Below are 21,707 nucleotides of genomic sequence, written 5' to 3' on the forward strand. Positions count from 1 at the left end.
TAAGCAGACCAGTTCAGGCTGGAGACAGGCTGGAGCTGGACCCTCCATGCTGGCCAGGCTCATGGAACAGAGTTAAGATATTTCAGTGAGGGCTTGAAATCTGCAAGATCAGAGGATACGCACTGCGTGGGGAAGAGGGTGAAGGTGGAAAAAAGGAACTCTTCAGAAGCAAGTATTTGCATCAGAAAAGCAGTCCGGACATTCTGGCATTCTACTTCAATTTATGCAAAGCATAATATGATCTGGATCCTTCCAGGGGTCTGCAGAGGCTGGCATTACTGGCAGTGGACACTGAACTTATCAAGGCCTTTGGAATAACTTCCCAGTACAGCCAGCTATTCTTTCCGTGTTATCTTTCCATGAATATTACATTTGCTTACTCACTTTGAAATACATTGGAAAACTTCCTTTTATTCTAAGAAAGTCTGAGAGTGTTAGTTCATATTTTTTGGCTGCTTACACTTGCTGCATTTACCCGTTGGTTTGGCATTAAGGCACTTGTTTCCATTATTCTCTCCAGACTACTTGCGGATGCAGCATTTTCATCTTCCTGTTAAGACCAATACAGAAAAAATGAGTCCCTTAGACTACAATTTTCAACCCCTCCCTCAAAGCCAAGATTATATGTCCTAACATTTGTCTTGTACACATGTGCAGTAGACATCCTACCCAGAATACTGCATTTTAAGCCACTTCAAACAGCAGCCGGTCTAGAACTGCATTTATAAGTTACTATTGCTTGACCATAATACCACATACACCATGACCTCTCAAAACGGAATGAGCTTAAAGTCGTAGCAAGAGCTATTTTACAGAACTGGCATGCATTCCAGGTTTAAATCAGTACTGTACTGACATTCAAGAATTTCAGTCCCCATACAGACTGAGATGAACAGCACTTTTATTTATTTCAGTTACAAGAAGAAAGACAAGTAAACCTTACAACGAGAAAGGCAATGAAGGCCTCATGAGCTCAGTGATAATCACTTCATAATCTAGGCAACATGTTATGATTTCTTGAGATCACAAAGAAAGCATACCCCAATCTTGAACAACTTTTCCTTGTTTCTGTAAAGAAGTTTCCTGTTAGCAGAAACAAGGACCACCGATGTACAAAGCCTACATTCACCCTCCCGTTCCCCCTCAAAAGGCTTAAGTGTAGACTTTATTCCAAAAAAGTTAACATGCAGTCATGATCACAGCTAGAAGAGAGGGAAAAATTAAAGTCTGTCATCATATGAAGTTAAATTATGATGTGTTAATGAAATTAAATGGAGATACTTTCTCACATGGTAGTGTACTTCATGGGTAAAGAAACTCTTGTCATTTTAAGCCAATGCTTATTTAACTATTGTAGTAGGGAGAAAACAGCTTCCATAAAAACTGATCCCCCTACCAAGCACTCTAGGTAAGAACTATGACTTAAGGTGCTAGAAATATGTGGGAGAAATCACTATACAAAGTGTCAAGTGCAAACCCCCCTTGCCTAGAATTCAGTGTATTTACTTAAGTACAATAGAAAAGACTGAATTCAGGAGTGGTTGACAGTGCGATAGTGCTACAGGTTGAGCATCATCCATTAAAGGACAAACCCAAGCATGCATGTATCCACCACAAGGGAGAGATACGCTTGAGCTTCCTCACCTGCTCATTTCTGCCCTTTGCTCTAGTATTCTTCTCCCTCATTACCAACTTAATTCCTGCACTCCTTTGAAGGGGGCCCCTTTAAAACCCCCCTAAATTCTGGATTATTTGGCAAAAAAACCCAAACCACTCGCTATTTTAAAGAACACAGAACTGGAAGAAGAAAGGAAGAAATAGAGTTCATGATTCATCTCTTCAGTTGCTCTTCTAAGCTGTATCAGACCTAGAAAACATAAGGACGTACTAGACCAAGTAACTGTTCCATCATCCTTGAGGCAGACCGTAACTTCTTCAGTCAATCGCTAGCAGGTCAGTTTTCGTGCACAAGATGTTAATCAACTGAAAAATGTATTTTCACCCGTGCTGTATGTCAGTTCTCAGTTTCCCCTCACTTAAGTGGTCAGGGATACATTTATCATGCAGTACTCACAGAAAGTCTCAGAATTTCAGGCAGACCTATTCATTCCCAAGGAGTATCCTTTTGGCTCAGTGAAGACTTTTGAGTATTTTAGCTTACATTCATTCTGAAGGCAGCCACCATTACTCCATTTACCCAAAGTACTATTGTTAGTGGGGCTGTTACCATCTTGAAATTGCACTGTAAAGTTAACCAGCAATATAAAAGAGTACTTTTCAGTGTTTCCAGTGAAGGAGCTGAGAAGAAAAAATCATCTGTAAGAAACCATTGCTGCAATTTTATTTTAACAAAAGGGCAGATTTATTCATGTTTACAAACAAGTTTCAAAAACAAAAAGGAGAACATGTATGCTACCCACTAACAACCTTTCAAAATGCCAACAGCCCTCATGCTGCATGAAGGATTCTATAGATTAGGGGGGGGAAAAAAAAAAAAAAAAAAAAAAAAAAAAAAAAAAATCACAGTTCCACTCACAGTTCACCAAGACAGCACTAAACTAACATGTTTAGACAAAAACAAAGGACTAAGATTCTGATGTATTTTGATTTAATCCATTTTGCCCGAGATAACAGAAATATTTCAAGCAAGTTCCATCACATATTGATGTCCTGCATTAAACAATCCTACTAAGTTCTGAACAAAAGTTATTCAGTATGTTTCTCAAAATTTTTAAAAATTAAACAATTGTTTCAAAACCATTAAGTAGTAAATGTATTTAAGAAACTAATTAGGACAGAGGCCATAACTTCATTAGAACACCACTGCTCATGTTTTTACAAAGCATTAGTGTTATCTATTTGGCTATTAGTAGTAGCAATTTATCTACAATATTTAACAAGGTAAATTGCAGGCAAAATTTAGTACAGTTTCAATAGAAACACCCTTTTCCTGAAAATACAGCAGTATTTGAAGGACTAGTTTTTTTGTTTTGTTTTTTTATTTTTTCTCTGCATCATTTATAAGGAAGCTTCCCATCTATGAACAGGAACAAAAAAGTATCTACAAACCTTGTAAACAGATCTGTATCATTTATAAACATAAATAATCCAAATTATTAACAGCCAACAGCAGAAATTAAAGTATCAATTCAATGATCCAGGGCCTCCTTGCCCTTCCCAGCCTTCCCCTCAGAAAAGGATCATGATAAACTAAAGCTCTGCTAACACACTGTTCAGGACCATTCTTAAGTACAACAGATGATCCACAGGTCACTTATGCTGAGTTACTGTTTATCTGTCAGAGTTCATTATTACTCCCACCCCCAGAAAAGCACCCTCCAGTCTGGCAGAAAGCTTTTGTTTTTTAAAAAAATAAATCTACATTCGTACAAGTGTGTCTTCTGTTGAAGTCCGAGACAAGAATATCATCTTGTCCATCATAATGTGTGAAGAGACCCAGTTTCAATTTCTTTACAATGCAGCTAGTGTGTTAACATTCAGCTTACAATCAGAGTGATGTTTCCAAACTATGTAGCGGGCTCCCTGGGGATGAAGAGGTAGCAGACTTGTTCATGTCTGTTGTAAGGTGAATTCCACTGTCAACCGCATTGTTATTTTTATTGGGAGAGGGTGGGGGAGTAGAGTTGCGTTTTGTTGGAGCATCATCTTCAGCATCAGTATCATCAATAAGGGGAATATGAGGCTCGGAGTCTTCTATTCTAAACTCAGGATGCGTCATAAAATTGTGAATTGAACTTCGTGTCTCAGGTTTCTCTAGCCCCTCGTACAAGGAGCTACGAAATGCATTCACCACTCGGATCTGTGAATGAAGAAGAAAGGTTGTTAGAATGCTGCAGATTTCTGACAATGGCATGGTTCTTATGAGTTTGAATCCACAAATAGCTAGACATGGGTGAATCGGATTTGTATATGATGCAGTGGAACTTGCAATAAACTGTAAGAAATGAAGAGCGTTTCAGTAGAGCACTGCCAGTCTACACAGTAGGAATAAAAATTGTAAAAGCACTGCAAAAAGCTGAAGGGCCTAAAGATTCAGACATGGCACTAGAATTGTTCAATTACTTAACAAGGGCTAAGTGTTCTTCAGAAGTGAGGCCAACATTTATTTACTTATTCACAAATTAAATAAATCTCAGTGAGTGTTTTATTGAATAGTTGGGGGAGGTGGGAGTGGGGGAAAAGGGGAGAGGCTGAAAATAAGTTAGAGGATAAAAGGGTTACTAATTCTCATGCTAGGAATTAGGATGTCAACTGACTATGAAAAAGCCAAGCAAGTGTAAGCCAATGTCACAACGACTGGACACTTACAGAGTCATGCAAAAAAGAATACCACTGTAACAGCTGTAAATATTCGAGTATATACCCATTTACCACACTAGAGAAAGCTCCTTACTGAATAGTGCTTTGGAAACTTAAGACCAGAACTAGGAAACTGAATACTGTATTGTACAACTAAGTAGCCATGGCAGCTTGTAACTTTGAAGAGACTATTCAAGTAGCACGAAGTATGAGAAAAGCAGGTGATCAACCTTTGCTCAAGTCTTCAATTTACATTGAATTCGTGGACAAAATTCCCAGGGTGAGTATTATTTCAAGTCCTTTCATTGCTTAACTAATGTTTTTCAGATCAGAAAGCTAAGTTTACAGAATGCATAACATTCTAGAGTGAAATTTGATAAAGTACACCTTCATTTTGCAAATTGTGCATGTCCAGGTTAGACTTGAATTTAAGCTTTCCAAATTGTGAATGATGAAACCCCCTGCCCGCACCCCCTTTTCCTCCCAAGCCCCACGTTTCCCTCACCAACTACAGAAATTCAGGATTCATTCTTGAACTGACAAAACAAAGGAAGTTAGGCAGCAGTCAGTAACTCCTACGTCCAGCCCTTTTGTCAAGATACAGTTTCCCCCTTCTGTTAACTCCCTGTTCAGTTCTCAACATCTCTACTCTGGGTATCTCCAGCAAAGCAGTTGCAACCCTAAAGCTCCTCTGTTGTACAGTAAGCAGCAGAGCAACTCTGTAGTAAACAAGAACTTACTGTTCCAAACAGTAAGTCCAACTTAAAGATATTTTCAAGTACATCCAAGATGACTTATTTCAAGTCAAGAAATGTGTCATGACTAGTGCTTCCATAGAGTTCCTTGGTAGTAAAAATAAAGTGACTTCCAGGTGAAGGAATGAAGGCGGAAGGTCAAGCAGATCAAGAGCAGACTTCAAAGCAGCTAAAATACACCAAGCAACCTCACTGAAAACAGAAGTGCTCCCCAAAAGCAATGCATTATCAAATCTGTTACCACAGAATCACTGCATCTAAGAGCCTTAGGTCCTGACCGTGTTCTCTGGCCTCCAGAAACAGCGTTGTTCCCCACCCCTACTCCCTCAGAGTATTTGCACAAAGAATTTTACTCAAAAGCATTGTGGCCCCATTTTATACTACAGGTACACAGCTGAGCCCTATTACCCATCAAAACTGGGGTGGGAGAAGAGGGGGGCGCACACACACAAGGAGGGGACATAACTACAAATACAGGGAGGGCAGGGAATACCATGAATGTGCTTGAGAAGCAGAATATTACAACAGCAGATAGTACTTTACTCTTCATCACACGAAAAAATAGAGCACGCTGTTAAGGAGCTGGCATGTTACATGAGCTTTAAACAAGTCCAGCAAGCTGCATAAACTGTCTGGGCACTTACCAAGAAAAATCAGCAGTGACAATGCCAGACTGAAAGTTTGCAATGCCTTTATTTGGCATGTTGCATCCCACTGTGCCACTGATTTATGTGGCAGAATGAAATACGACTGCCTCGTGGGACTGGTTTTTCATTGCTTACAGATGGTAAGTTAGAACATAAGCAGGAATGGAAAACAATTTTTGGCTTAAGAGGACAGATGTAATTATCATGGGAATATAAGCACACCCACAATAAAGTCTTGATTCCTATGCAGAATGCATACTAAACAAGTGGTCTAGACACTCCTATGAACCCAGGATCCTCAGAGAATCCAGCCACAAAGGCAGAAATCAGACTATCAGCATTTTAAATTTTACTTAAAAAGGGAAAATCTGGTGTTTTGAAGGTTTTATTTTCAACTACTAAAGACAACTAGATGAGAGGGATAGCTATAAATAAATTGCATAAGTGAGGAGCAAACAAGACAATTTAAGTGTAATTTATACTGTCATCAGACCTTTCTCATACTAGTACCAGAATGGCAAGGAATGCAGTAAGCACTCCAAATCCTTCTAAGCCAGATGGCTGCTTATGAGTTGCAACCTCACTTCATAGGAACAGCTGAACAATTTTCCAACAAACAGCTCTGAAAAAGAGATATAATGAAACAACACATCTGCTTCCCATTAATACTTATTAGTTAACAAAAGTTGCTCTCCTGGAGGGTGTAGAAAAGGCTGTACTACTTAGTAAGGATCAAAAACTAGTTCTCTGCTATTGTAGCTCCGTATCTGCACTGGTCATCTGATGCAATGAGATGCTGCAGTGCCCTTTAGATTCTGATCAAATGGCAGCATGGCATGAAGTTGCTCTCTAGAGAATTCTGAATGTCTAATTAATGTTCTTGAGTGTAGTTAGGGATACAGGTTACTAATTAGCATTTTAACTAGGAGATGCAATCCTGTGCATCCTTACTGTTAAATCTACTTTTCACATTTCATGTTCTTGAGGCATGTGAATTTGTGAGCCGAGCTTCTCAACACTACTGCAAAGTAGGAAAATACCTGTCTCACCAATGGAGAACAAGTACGGAGGCAAATACTTTTTGAAGCTCACACAGGAATTCTGGCCAAAGCCGAGAAAAAAAAAAAAAAGAACCAAACCCAACCCACCCAAACAAAAAACCAAGAGAGAACGTTTCTTTTAAGACAGCTCCTGAAATTAAGGGTCTTCATCCATCTGGTAATCTGAAAGTTTAAAAAGAAGCAGGGGGGGAAGAAAAACCCTCTCTGTTTTAAAAAGCAATTATTTAACCAGTCTCTAGGAAATTTAAGAAGGAAGTTAAACATGGAATATATAATTAAGATGGAAAACTCTTGCAGCAATAGATATTAGCTATCAGTATTCAACTACGACTGCTATGCATCTTCATGCAGACTCCAGAGTTTAAACCTATATACACGAGTAATTAAGTCTCTAGCCTCTACAGAGAGGAAGGCTGTAACCAAAATGCCACTTAGAGCACAATATAAAAAGGGCAGAATTAAGGTGAAGCAAACTTTACTTTCACTGATGGCTTATGAACTGCTGCCAGAAGAACCTAGAGAGAAAAACCCCTTCAGATTGGAATGGCAATTTGAACATTCGATGCTTAAACCTTATTTTCCTTTTATATTAGCTAATGAAATGTTTCTTGACTTGCATGCATTTTAGAAGCCTTTTTTCGCCACCTGAATCCTGATGTTGAGAAAGTTGTGTTATTCAGTTAAAGAGGTCCAACAAAAGCAGACATTCAGAAGCTCCTTACAGGCTACAAAGAAAATGTATTTAGTGTTCCATGTTCTAACTACATTCATGTTTTTAACAAACCATTTGCTTTCCCATCAGCTTGTTTACCTTAAGTATCACTCGTGCTGCAGTGCAAGACATCTATTTTGTTGACCTGGGTCCATGACTATACAGTTAATTCACTTACTCAATGTAAGTCACCCTAAGAGGCATATACTCGAACATTTACAACAGTTTTCCCATTTTATCTTAAACATCCCCCTGTACACAAATGGATGAAGGCACAGGACGTGCAGGCTCACAGCTTTCACATTAAAGTCTTTTGTTGAAACTGTTCCACCTGTTCTCAGCCCTCTAAGAAAAAAAAGTCTTGAGGACTCCACTTTGTGGAAGAGCTCTATAAAAGCCTGAACGATGATTTTAAGTACTAAGGAGAAAATGAGAAACGTTAGGTACGTGAATTAGGAAATGTTAATTTCATGCACTTTAGGAACACACACTCACACCCCACAGTAGTAGAAGCAGTAGTAGAGGAAAACACTACATGTGTAGGGGTAGAAATATTTGTTACATCATGGTGCTGGCTGGCGATGGAGGGTTGCCGCCTTAGAGCCCCCTGAATGGTACTTCCACTCTGGAAAGCATTCACTACATCCATCTGCAAGGAATCAGAGATTGTGACAGCTTGCTCAGCAAGAGAGAGAGAGAACAAGAGAAAGGACCATCCCATCTATAACACACAAAAAGTAAAGAGAAAAGGCACTTTTTTAAATAGAGATACACAGGCAAGAGTTGCATTTAGAGCTGAAGAAAACAGAGGACTGAGGGATTGCACATCCATCCATACCCCCTTTTGACAGTCTCAGTCACACGAGTTAGAACTGCCACCTTAGTTAAACGACTGGAGATGGAGAGATTTCCCTCGTAACACCCCCTGCGTCCTACCTTTTTCAAGACCATACCTGAGTTTGTATCCTGTTTAGGCCCCTAAACCACAAGATCTGACCACGACGTAATTCCCTCTCAGCATGATCGATCTCCTCTACGTCTTCTGCTAGTTCTTCTTCAGGAATCTCTTCCTTTTGTGTTCCATGACCAGCTTCTTTAAGGAATTTCAGGCGGCTGGTTGGAATTGTTGAAATCAACTATCGGTGAGTGAAAAACATGAATCAGGATTATTCTTTAAAGAAAAGAAATAAAATAAAAGAAAAAGAAGTACCAGATTTAAGGCTTAACATAATATCCTACATACAATTAGCAAAGTTGAAAAAACACAGATTTTGTAAATGGGATAAATGCATCAACGTAGAGGGATCCCTCCACCTGAAAAGCTGCAAAGCTATGAATATCCTTACCACTTCAACTAAGATGTGAAATATAAACCTTGGCTACAAAACATCCTTGCTAGGGACACAGAATTCCACTTTAACATTACTTGACCATGCCAGGAAGCAGCAGTACTGGAGCTACAAGAGCCATTAATTCTGTAGACTGTGCTTGTATCTACAGCTTTCAGAGCTCCATCCATTTGATGAGCATAATGTGTTACTTCAAATGAGGTACGTAATTTAATGAAAGTAGCCACAGTTAATTCAGAAATACAGCACAGACATGCATTCTTTTGTGACCTGGAAGGTAGCAATCCATTTACAAGGTGAGTGATGTTTCCAAAACCCTACCTCAAACTCTTACTTTGCTACTTGGTATACACTAGTTCATCTATCTTAAACTAAACAAAAGCTGCATATGGCCATTCCAGCTTTCCTTTTCATCCCCACCTTCAGGGCTATTCTGGTGAACTATGTAGCTAAGGGGGAGTCATCTTTTGATACGTCCCATCTAGCAGATCCAGATCAGTTCCAAGACTGCTTTCCTTGATCATCACAAACCTAGATGACCATTTCAGCAGCTGCAGAGGAAAAAGACTGCTCCAAAAGCAAGATAAACAGCCCTTTATGCTGAAATTGCTACTATGAATGCTCCCAGATCACACTTCAATTTCTATTATTCCCAGAAAATCAAAAGTTCTTTGGCTTTAATGAGATGCTAGAGCAGCATGAACTGCAGCAGGGAAGCTTTGCCCTTGCAAGACACTTTGGGTCAAAGGTATTTCGAGCCGTCTCAATTTTCTTCTAGGCTACTTTTGAACCTCAGAGTGACTCTATCTGATTTTATTTTTTTTTTAATTAATTAATTCTCCAGAGAACCTTATTAAGAAGCTTATACCCACTTGTAGAATATGCATATATATATACACACACATGTATGTATGTATGTATGTATTTACAACCGAAATTCACCCTACCAATTTTATACCGAAACCTGAAGTGTCCTTTTCATAATGGAAGGAAAGATACTGTAATGGAAAACTCTTCATGTGGTATGAAGAGTTTAGACAAGTATGTCATTAAATAATGGAAAACTCTGTTGCTCTAAAGTTTCATGTAAATCAGCTTGCTGCTTACCAGCACTGTTGTGCATGCAATAGTAATGAAACCCTAAGCGAGGAAGGAAATAAAAATCAAAATGCAGTAGCTTAATAGGGGAGAGAACTTTCCAATTATTTCATAATTATGCAAATGAAGATTAAGAGAAAGTTTGTTTTCAGTTTTGCTGCATTTCTTGCTACTCCAGAAGTTTTTAAATCAAGAAAATACCGGCAAGTTTAACAGATCTGATTTTTCAAGAAAATCATTCATCGCAAAGTTAAATACATTTCAACATTAACACATTCATTGCATCTGTGTTATTACAGAACTTCTAGTACCTATCTGGCTAAAGATATCATTTCGTATTTTAAAAGTAACTACAGCTGCTTCTAGTTAAGTTACTAAACATAAACCAGCCATAGCATCTAGTTATGAAGTGTAACTAATTGACCAAGTCAGAGCAAGGAATATCCACCTAACGACTTTCTGGCTATTGAACTAGTCAATTTTAATCAGTATTTACTGTTCACCTCAATATATTCATATAGTCCACTTGAAAAATCTGAATACTAAAGACACTGTATTTTTCATCTTCCGTGTAAAGTATTTTAAGGCAGTAGATATTTGGCATTTTGAAAAAGTTTACCTGGCCCCAAAGTAGTGTTCCCATGCCCAGGAAAATGGACCACAGCCACTGTTCAATCGAGAGTTCTGAGCAACTGAAAGGCTTCCCACCAAACTGCACTATAATTATCTGTGAAAAGCAACATCATTGAACAACATGTATCAGTGACCTGTTACCAGAAAATTCCCTAATGCTTCAAGATCACTAGAGACAACTCTGCATTAGAGCATAGGATTTCCCATTTTATTAAGCCTATGTGTCCACTGTCTCAGCAGTTTGAGCAACTTTCCAAACCTAAGCCATCTTCTGAAGCTTTTCAGTATTTCAACAACTACCTATTTATTCTTCAAGTGTCACACTCATAAAAACCTGTCAACTACTTCATTTTGTTTGCAGTTCTTTCTCTTTGTTTCACAATTACAGCATGTATTCGATGCTACAAATTTACAGTGGTTATTTATCGTATGAACACTCATTTAAGAACCAAGTTTATTAATCAGTTTCTATTAATACAAGTTGTAGATCCACATGACATAAAACACTTCAGAAATAATTCAACAGAATATCACTATGTATCCCATCAGTGGTAAACGTCAGACTTTAAATAATCACAGTGCGACATCTATGTAGTAAATCTTAGGGGAAGGGGCAGAGATCTCAGAAGTTAAATTAAATGAACTCCTACTAACTTACCTATTACAAAAAGCTGCATAGGCCCTAATGAGCAAGGTATCCCTCTGCATAGGAATTATATGCATGAAAGTCTGCCCTGGAGAATCAACAATTCAAGTAGCAGGACAGGCATGAAAAGGAGACAGTATTGACCATTAAGTAGGACAACCTGACAGCTGAAAAGCCCCAAGAGTATCTTCTTTTATTAACACAGAATAAAACACTGAGACAACAACGCAGGAGTTACTTATCTGGGAAGACACTCAGCCCATCAAGTCTATAAAGGGAACACAGTTGCAGTCAGGAGTAATTTCTACATATTTAGGTTTGTTGCCCAACAACAGTCACTCTGCTGTGTCACAGAGTGCAACCCTGAAAATAAGAGTGGCTTCTGAAGAAGCGTCATCTAAAAAAAGCCTAAACATGGGAGAATAAGTGAACTAAAAATGTGAAACAGAGGTGCATACACTTTTATTACTTAAACTGCTATGAATTTCGTCAACTTCATGGAATCCCAAGTCTAAGGGAAAGCTTAAGGCATAGGTTATATCTTAAGTCTGAAATAACAAGTCAAAATGAAAGACTTACTTAAAAAAAAAATAATAGTGTATACTAATTTGTTGGTTATTTCTTCTGATAAATTAAAAGTTAAGGCTATTTAGAAGGTGAAATGATTTCTTATCAACTATTTCCTTTAGATTAAATTTTGGTGTTTCTCAACCCAATCAATTTAATTTCATTTGTTATATGAATGAGTTAACTAAGTAGCTTTTACAATCTGCCTAAATGCACCAACAGAAGGTCCCTAGACATCAGTGTTTTTCACCTAAACCAGCAGCATCTATACAAATAACTGTAAAGTATATACTAATATAAATAACTGGTTTCTGCATCAGAAAGATAAAAACTGATACTTAAGATTTTAAAGCTTATTCATCCCCTGATCTTATTAAGAAGATATGAGAAGTTGTAACTTTTCTGTAATTGTTTAAAGGGACCCTCGTTCAGATGCATGGGCATATACTTATGAGGAAGAGTTCTGACTTGGGGGGGGTGGGGAAACCATTACAACTTCCCATTTTGTTAAGAGGCTAGAAAATTAAGATCAAATTGAGGGACTAGAAAATTCAAAGGGTAAATCCAAGTACTTCTACATTCCGATTTTACCAATTTCAAACAGGTCTTACCTGAGAACCTTGTCAAGCAGCACTTCCAAGTGATTTATGGCATGTTTGACACTTAAGGTTTTTCACATTGCAGTAAATGCCTGGCACTAGTTGATTAGCATTCCCAAGGTAAGCAAGCATGTCACTGTACTAAGTGCATTTCACCCCCACCCCCAAGAATTTACTTACCTGCACGACAAATGTCCCCAGAACAATAGAACAGAAGATAGCGTTGTTGAAGATTCCTTCAAAAACATTTCTTTCACCATGAATTTTCCGGGCATTAATTTCATTAAAAAGCTGCATCATCACAAATGTGTTAAATACAATAGTATAATGCTCTGAAGGGGGAGCGTGCAGAGGTGCATTTCTTCCACTATCGATATCAAAAATTCTCTCACCTGTGTTTAAAAAGCATTTATCAGCAGCTTAATTGGTGTCTTTACACATACACACTACAACAAAAAATTAAGTTTTAAGATCACACCTCTGTATAACTTTTAGGATAACTTTGTGAAGCCTCAGTATTCTTACCAGCAAAGAGGAGTGTGAAGACCACTACAAGTTGGTAGAATGCATGACCCAAAATGTTCTTCATCATTGTACGAGAAATCAAAGGTTTGTTTCTACCATAAGGCTTTCGCAACAGAAGAGCTTCAGTAGGTGGTTCTGTTGCCAGGGCAAGAGAAGCTAATGTGTCCATTATGAGATTTACCCACAGCATCTGTACAGCTTTAAGCGGAGAATCCTATAAAGATAGATACATAAACCCTCCAATAAAAGTGAACAAATTGCAGCTATTAAAGGCATTTACTATACAACATGGGCATGTTCTGAGGAACATTATGATCTCTGGACTAATGTTTAACTGAAAGTTTGAATTCAAGAATTAATTAGTCATGACATTTTCAATCATCATTAGCTGAAACAACCCACCACCAGTACGTACTTGTGTTATGCATGCTCCTGTAAAAGCAACAATTACTGCTACTACATTGACAGTAAGCTGGAACTGAAGAAACTTGGAGATGCTGTCATACACATTTCGTCCCCACATAACTGCTTTAACAATACTTGTGAAGTTGTCATCTGTAAGGATAATATCAGAAGCTTCTTTAGCTACGTCTGTTCCAGCAATACCCTGGTAGAAAAAGAAAAACATGATAAAATATAACAGGATGCACAACTTATGTAATAGAAGCTATTATTACATCCTTGGTCAGAATTCACTTTGAACGCATCATGTCTGAAGGACTATTTTAATGTAAGCACCTAACATTCTACTGAATCAAGTTCTGCTTGCAAGTTCCACTCAAGCACGGGGAAATGTGAACAAAATAGAAACCTTAATGTTGTCTTTGAAGTATAGATCTTCATATAAAATCCTCATGTTGACTATGAAGACACTGTAAGTTGTCCCAAAGAAATGTTACCGAACCCTGTGCAAGTTAAAGGCCACCAGATGGTGCAGTACTACAGGTTAGTCCATGTCCTAACTACTTTGCTATACAGATTTCAGCAGCATGGCAATACATGTGTTCATAACACAGCAGAATGATACACGTTACCTAAAACCTGTTGCAGAAGAGCACTGGCATTAAACAACAGCATATGCAATGTCATTCCATATGACATTCTTAAGTTTTAAGCACCTGTACTCTCCTACAGTATCTAAACAGTTAAGCTAAGTTCTGTGTAATACCTAGCTGAAGGATATTTATTTTTCTTTTGCCATTTCAAAAACACTAACTCAACTGCAAATTTAATGATCCTTATTCTGGATATATTGTTTTGCCAAGGAAATGAATCACCTGCACAGCTACAGGCACACTTTAAGAAGTGTTTTTAAATATCATATAGAGGATGGTATATTTTAAGTGCTGTTTAGATAAGCAGTTAGAGGAATTAGTTTCTTACACAGATGAACACAGACAGCAACTGCAGGAAACATTTAAGTTCTGGAAGATTAAAATAAATCTGCCCTTGAAAGCGCCAACTACAGCAGCTATACAACAGCAGAAAACATACGCCTGTTTTTAAAAAACAAGACTGTTACAGTCTAGGATGTTTCATATGTAGCTGTCAAATTTGTAACTCATGCTTTTAAAAAGTACTCCTTGAGAATGACACAAAAGCTCTTCCTCTTCCCATTTTTTCCTTCAAGATTAGCATCCAAATCAGTGCAACCGCACGTAGTGTGGTAGTGCGGTTGTCTTCCCCCCGTCCCCCGCCTTCAAATGCTTAACAATGAGGTTTTAAAGACTTAAGTGACCTACTAGCACCAAACTATCTTTCTAGATTAAGACTGAGGAGAAATCTTGAGGCAAGAGGAAGCTTTAGGAACCTATCTTACCGTGTTTTGAAAAATAGAAGAAAGCTGAAGCCTACATACTTAATGCATGAGTCTACCCAGTATTAGCACTTAAAGCCAAGACTTGGTTTAGCTACCATTTGAAAGGGTAGTTGAGAATTTAGACTGAGAAAGCCAAGTAATCAAAGGAACCGTCCAGACAAATGCAAATCCTAGGTTGTCATAAAACTGATACTTCAGTTGTATTAGAGATGTCTCTCAGTATAGCCTCCAAAACCATTTAAACATCAACTGGCAGTCTCTCACATTATAGTCTCCCTGTTCCTATGCATTGTTTCATGGAAAACAGATGAATAAGCTCATTCCATATTGCATATAAGCTTCGCTCAAAGTCAACACAGTATGCTCTTTACTACCTAAAGTCATTTTGCCTTACATTGAACAGATCTCATTTTAGAAGTCTTCAGTATCATTAATTCTGTTCCTACCTGGAACATGGTTAAGTTAGAAGACTGAAGAAGGAGAAAAAAGTATTTACTATTAAGTGTGAGAAATGTTAACTTAGTTGTATATTAGGCTAATGAAACAAGCAAGGTTGTTTAATCTTCTTCTAAAGTGATTTGATAAGTTACTGTATCAAAATAGGTCTCCAAAATACTGAAGACTGAAAATAAAATGTCATACCATAGCAAATCCAACATCTGCCTTCTTCAGAGCTGGACCATCATTGGTACCATCACCAGTTACTGCTACAACTTGCCTCTGTTCAAAGACAGTGCTATCGATTATACCTAAAATAAAATGACATCTCAGTGTTAAGATTTCGAAATTGACAACACAGCACAGATTACACCTGAAAGAGAAACCCAGTTTTGTCTTCCTCAGTCATAATTTAAAAAAAGAAAAAAAAAACAGAACAAGAACAGATAGACCTAATTGGCTCCATTTCTGAAAGAGGAAAAAGAAAAAATATACCAGTCAGCAAATGAAGACACCCTCATAGGCATTTCCCACTGCTCAGTCCTAGACTTTTTTCTAGGAGCTTTACTTAGAAGCACAGATAGCTTTTATTTACCTTTTACGAGAGTATGTTTGTCAGTGGGAGAAGATCTTGCAAGAACACGAAGCTTTGGCCAAATTTTATCTATTCGCTCTTGCTCTATCTGCAAAAACAGCATTGGTTATATTTTACAGTTAGAAGATTTAGAATATCTGCTGATCTACTTCACAGAGTCAGTACACTTACCTCTCCTTTTTCATTGCGTATTCTCCTGTTAAAGTCTTTACCCTCTAAACACAGGAAATCTTCACCAGGATTCAGAATACCACATTTTAATGCAATAGCACGAGCAGTGTTAATGTTATCGCCAGTGACCATACGTACAGTTATGCCTGCACGTTGACACTTCTTTATTGCATCAGGTACCTGTAAGAAAACACACAGGCTCAGAGACTGTACATTATCTGAATAAACCTAGACATGTGAGTGAAAGGAATGTTTTTGGCTCAATCCAGGATAACACATTTTAAAATCAAGACTTGTTATGGAATATTTAAAAAATTAAGTAGCTTACCACAATCCTTTTCCTGAAAAGCACAGAAATGGCAATTCTAGCAAAGAGGCTTTGTTGTTCTCATGTCATTTCCCCTCCCCCTCCTTAGTTTTCAAACACTGCAGTACTCAAAAATACCATAAAAATCCTCATTAGGCTGTAGGTACCGAGTACTGGCTTTTCATTTATGATTGTGTGAAATAAATTACATCTCAACACTCCACTATTTCACCCATGACTTTTTGTGTAAAGTGATGATTGTACAGATCAGACTGGAGTTCCACTTACATTGTCAAAAAAGCCTTCACTAGTTAAAAACACTGCCCTCCTTAGATGTCAACCACTAGCCAGCCTCCTTACCTCAGCTCTCAGGTGACAAACTCTCCTCTCTATTCCCCATGAGAAGCTGGCAACAAGTACAATGGCTAATATCCTAAACAATGCTCTTAATATTCCAAGCGGTAAAAAAAATGACAAGCTGTTCCATCTACGGAGACCCTGCACAGTAAGCACCTTAGTTTGTACAGAGCTTCACTAACACAGCATGTGACATTAAGAAGTTTTAATCAGCTTTTATAACTCCATTAACTTTCCCCCCAAGAAATCAGATTTTCATTTATTAACCATGCTTAAAGCATCCAATAGCAATTCAGTTTCTTGCACTCTCTGCACTACGAACAACATGAATCAAGATCTGTAATACAATCACTGCAGTTTAGTCAATGACCCTACCTCAGGTCTCACAGGATCTTCAATCCCGACAACAGCAATGCATGTCAGGCCAGTAACAATATCATTTTCATTGTCCCATTCCGGCTCAGGTTCCCCTGCTGGGAAGTCTCTGAATGCCAAGCAGATGGTTCTGAGCCCTTCGGAAGCCATTGGCTCAATTACAGTTTTCACGATATCATCGCGGTCCCTAGGTCTAAATACCTTTGGTTCTCCATTAGCACTCAGTATTTTGAAGCACCTGAAAAGGAACATTTGAAAAGTTAGCACAATATAACCAGAAGTTCAGCCCATTCAATGATTTATTAGTCAACTCCAGTAAGTTTTGACAAGCTTTGTTTTCACTAGACTTGAACACATACAAAAAGGCCAGTAGCAGCATCTCTGAAGTAATCTTCTGCATATGTGCTTAATCTTGTCCCAATTGCAAAATATCCTAGCTGTAGAAAGTTAACTGAGCCAGTCATCCTAGGATGAAAATAATGCCCAACAAATTTAGGACACAAACTTTAGTTACCTCCCAGAAGTATCTGTTTCTCCATTGTATGTAAACAGACTAGTGTCTGCGCTGGTCGATTCAAGTCAATCCAGTTTCAAGTTCAACAAAATAATCCCACCTTGTTAACAGTTATACAAGTCTCAGAAGTGCAGTATGCTTCCAGAACATGCATGTGGTGCTTAAACAGCTGTAAGCACTAAACTTACAGCACTAAAAGCAAACTCTGGTACTGATATCCTTAAGTAGTAAGGTTTGCCCCCCCATCTAAGCGCAGAGAATTCAGAGAGCATCTGGCATAGAGTTCTTAATGTGAAATATTAAATTAAAAGCAAATACTTAAATCTGATTTAAATGTTTATATAAGAGATTAGACTCAACACTATGTACTCTAGCATTTCAACACACGCTTTTCGTTATGTTTCTTTAGTTTCTTCATGCCAAAGATACCACACTGCTTTCACAGACAAATATACACTTCACTAATGGCTGTAACACTACCAAATATTTGGAACAATGAATTTAGTCTTGTTCATCTGCATCCTTAGCCAAGTTTTGCCATAAAACAATGCCATAAGCATGTTTTACAAATTAGTACTAATGTTGCACTGAAGAAAATTTAAGAATTTATGACTTTTTTTTTTTTTTAAATATTAAGTTCAGATCTGGCATATCGCTTGAGAGGACTACTGTTATGTTTAAGTGTTTAGTCCAAGGGGTTAGGGAATTCCCAGGTGCAATACATATGAAAGAGTTTCCACCTTGGCCAGGAAATAGAAATTAAGCAGTCCTTTAAAGCTTCATAGTATTCATCATAACCAAAATCAGGAAATTCAGATAAAACTTCAAATTTCCATTATCTGTTCAAATGTCAGCAATCAACTAAGGATATCTTGTGTTACCTGCAATCACAGGGCTTATGATAAATTCAAAGCATTCCAAGATTACTAAATGGAAGCCAATAAACTCTATGTAAAGATTATATTGAAACTCACTTCAAATATTTGACTTGAGCATAAAGAACAAAAATAATGGAGCTTCTCTGCTTGAAAAAGCTTGCTGCATTTTTTCTATACTTGTTAGTGACTCATTTGCATCTTATAAATATTCATGCTTAAGTTTTCAGGGCTCAAGAATAGTCATACATGTTATAAAAAAGAATAAGCAGTACAACTGAGAAACCAGGTTACAAACTCTGAGATTAATTTCTGGCACTGCATAGGTGGTGGGTAAAGAAAGTGGCTTATGCTGCTAAGACTTGTCACAGTCACTACATCCTCCGAAATAGCTTTGGAGTTACAACTATTTCAATAGTATCCAAATCAGTCTAGGTTTTCTTGTTCTTTGCCAAATGCCCTTATTATTTATTTTCTTATCTCAGTCATGAAGCCAAGTGGACCACATGAGTATGGGCTGAATGAGTTCTAGCAACTTCTAGATTTCAATTGCTCAGTAACATAGTAAGGTACAAAATACTTCTGAAGATAGAAGTAATGCAAATATAGGCATACTTAGTTATTCACTGATGAGATTTGTTCTTAAAACCTCACTATGAAAAAAATTATTTCTAAGTTCTGTATCAAAAGGAACAAGAGTCCTTTAAAGATTGACAGCCCTAAGTTGAGGAGAAGGAAGATTTCATGCTTTTCCTTTAGTGCATTAGTACTTTTCTAGATAATTATTTGGGGGTCTAGTAGCAAGCAAAAAGGTAAACTGGACTGGTATTATCTATGTGCTACTGGGACTAGAAATAACCTGATGTTAGAATCAAAACCAGACTGGCTACCACTGCTGTTCCTAGAGAACATGATGCATACATGCTTGACTTCCCTTCTCATCTAGTTCGGACTTAACACAGCTTTCTTTACACCTAAAGGTTTGTCCCAGTGGTGACTAATCTCTCAGCAATAGTCTTATCTCATACTAATAAAATCTCTATACATGGGCAGATGGATAAAGCAGCAATTTGCTTTGTCACATTAAAAAAAAGCTCAAGTTTTTCCACTGGCCAAGTTAAACCACCTTTTAAAATCATCAACTTGGACACCAACCTGCACAGTCTTTTGAAGCTAAAAGCAATCACTTTTCAACGGCACAAGTGCTTCCTGGAATCTAGGCATAGCAGCTGCTGGGACGAGTGAGCATTTTGACCAACCACACCTAAAACTTAGATAGTTTACCTACAGAATTGATCAGTTCATAGATGCTTTCCTCTAAGAGAGTTCACAACTTAATCACAACCAGCTCATTTTGGGGGGAACAGGGCTGGGGTGTGAGAATTAAAGTAACTTAAATGCTAATTGCCTGTCTTGCTGTAGAAAGTCAAACAATTGAAGGAGACAAGCTGGGAAGCTGGCTGCAGTCAGAAAGGTATAGGACTGCTGCACTTGTTTGTGAGTAGGGCAACAGAAGTATTTCACAGGCTGTGGCACAATGTTGTTTTGCACTTCAGTCTCCTCACTTATCAGAACATTTAGCCAAATTTAAGTGCTGAATTACAATAGTTGTTCTTACTTTTTAAGAACTATCTCAGAGGCACCTTTACTGAATATCCGGAAACTGCCATCAGAGTTTTTTAACACAGTACTCATAGACTTTCTAACAGAGTTGAAGGTGTACACTTTGTACAAATCCTCTTCTGGTATCTCATTTCTTACATCCTGATAATCACGCTTTAAATCCAAGAGCAATCCCAGCAAGGCACATTCAGTTTTATTTCCAACATGACGTGGTAGGCCACCTTCTTTTTCAGGAGGCTGCAAGAACAACAAGAACCTTCACTGATTAGGAGGTTAACTTATGAACCACTGAAGCACAGCATTTAGAAAACAAGGAAGCCAAGGCCCAGCTTAGCTCTGGGATGGGGAAGTTTCACTTTCACAGTGCTTACTCTACAAATTCATGAGTCATGAGTCAAAGTCATACTGCTGGCTTTTACAGGTAACTTCTGTACCTGTGTAGGATCTTTCAGACCCTTTCTTAAGACTCAAAAATCACTTCTTAAGTTTGTAGCAAATTGCAACATGACATTTCTAAAAGGTATTTTCCTTTAAAATTGATCTATCTGATCAATTGAGTGTAGTCCCTGGACAATTACTTTGCATTTTCAAAGTACAGATAAGTTTACTTAAATTAGCATTATTTCTGCTACATTAGAAGTGTCCTTTCCTGTAATAACTCTTCCTCAATGACTTAAGACTACAATCACCTCACCTGTTAGCCTTCCACTGAAAAACCTAAGTCTTTAAGCTTCTTAAGTCTCGCTAGAAGTTCCGTTTTCCAGGCTATGGCCTATTCAACAGGAAAGTTCAGAAACAAGTTTCCAACCCTTTATTGCCAGAACAAGTTTCTTATCTCTCAGCAGTGTGAAATATGCATATAGCAGTGCTGTAAGCAAAGCACACAAATTTCTGTCAAGGTATTTCTGAACTGATATAGCTGTAACATTGCAGTGTAGTTTGCAGCAAAAACCTGCAGAAGCACTTACTCAGCCTGACATACCTCAAGCAGCTAGAGCCGAACTATTAATCCTAAGTGATCCATTTTCATTGTTCAGAGCTGCAACATCTTGGATTTGGCTGTACTGAATACTCACACTTACAGAATGTCCACTTTAATGTGCAGTTTAAGATGTCCAGTTCTAAGCTTGCCACTAAAAGAGACACGGACATCCAGAAGCAAGTCCAGCCATGGGCCACAAAGAGGACAAAAGGACTGGAGCACCTGACACGTGAGAAGTGGCCGAGAGCTGGGACTGTTCAGCCTAGAGAAGTCTCTGGGGGAGAAACTGATCAGTACGTATTAAATGCCTGAATGAGGCAGGCAGGTGGAGCAATGGTACAGACTGCCAAAGACAGGCTTCTTAGTGGTGCCCAGTGAGAAGACAACAGGCAGTAGTTGCAAAGTGAAACTCCTGAAATTCCATTTGAACATAAGGAAACACCTTTTCACTCTAAGGGTGGTCAAATACTTGACCAGGTTGCCCAGAGGTTTCAGTGTCTCCGTCGTTTGAGATTCTTGAAATCTTTGTTATCTTTGGACACAGCCCTAGGCAACATGCTCTGACTGACCCTGCTCTGAGCAGGGAGGTTGGACCAGAGGATCTCAAGAGGTTCCTTTTAGCCCTCTGGGATTCTGTGAAACAGACTAACTATGACTGCCTTGGATGTAATTTGATTAAAATTGTGGTAGTAAGGAACCTGGTCAGTTTACATGCAGCTATTTTATTTTTTTTTTTTAA

The 21,707-nt window shown here is 38.1% G+C and overlaps 1 protein-coding gene across 10 annotated transcripts in view; it reads right to left on the bottom strand.

The window, feature by feature from the left end:
- Positions 1–2,319: 2,319 nt before the first annotated feature.
- ATP2B1 (ATPase plasma membrane Ca2+ transporting 1) overlaps positions 2,320–21,707 on the bottom strand; it is a 65,608-nt gene continuing 46,220 nt past the window's right edge. For 6 of the 10 annotated variants that reach the window (XM_030478370.1, XM_030478368.1, XM_030478369.1 and 3 more), the window contains exons 11-22: positions 19,982–20,223; positions 16,975–17,212; positions 15,936–16,115; positions 15,765–15,852; positions 15,374–15,480; positions 13,328–13,519; positions 12,913–13,126; positions 12,568–12,779; positions 10,562–10,669; positions 8,449–8,631; positions 8,058–8,144; positions 3,509–3,820 (exon numbers count right to left, since the gene is read on the bottom strand). In XM_030478370.1, the coding sequence (XP_030334230.1) occupies positions 3,509–3,820; positions 8,058–8,144; positions 8,449–8,631; positions 10,562–10,669; positions 12,568–12,779; positions 12,913–13,126; positions 13,328–13,519; positions 15,374–15,480; positions 15,765–15,852; positions 15,936–16,115; positions 16,975–17,212; positions 19,982–20,223 (2,163 nt within the window). Of the gene's footprint in view, positions 3,821–7,990; positions 8,145–8,448; positions 8,632–10,561; positions 10,670–12,567; positions 12,780–12,912; positions 13,127–13,327; positions 13,520–15,373; positions 15,481–15,764; positions 15,853–15,935; positions 16,116–16,974; positions 17,213–19,981; positions 20,224–21,707 lie in introns of all 10 variants that reach the window. The other 4 variants (XM_030478376.1, XM_030478367.1, XM_030478377.1 and 1 more) reach the window with 4 other exon arrangements.

The sequence above is a fragment of the Strigops habroptila genome, chromosome 3 (assembly GCF_004027225.2).
Source record: "Strigops habroptila isolate Jane chromosome 3, bStrHab1.2.pri, whole genome shotgun sequence".
NCBI classification, from domain to species: Eukaryota; Metazoa; Chordata; class Aves; order Psittaciformes; family Psittacidae; genus Strigops; species Strigops habroptila.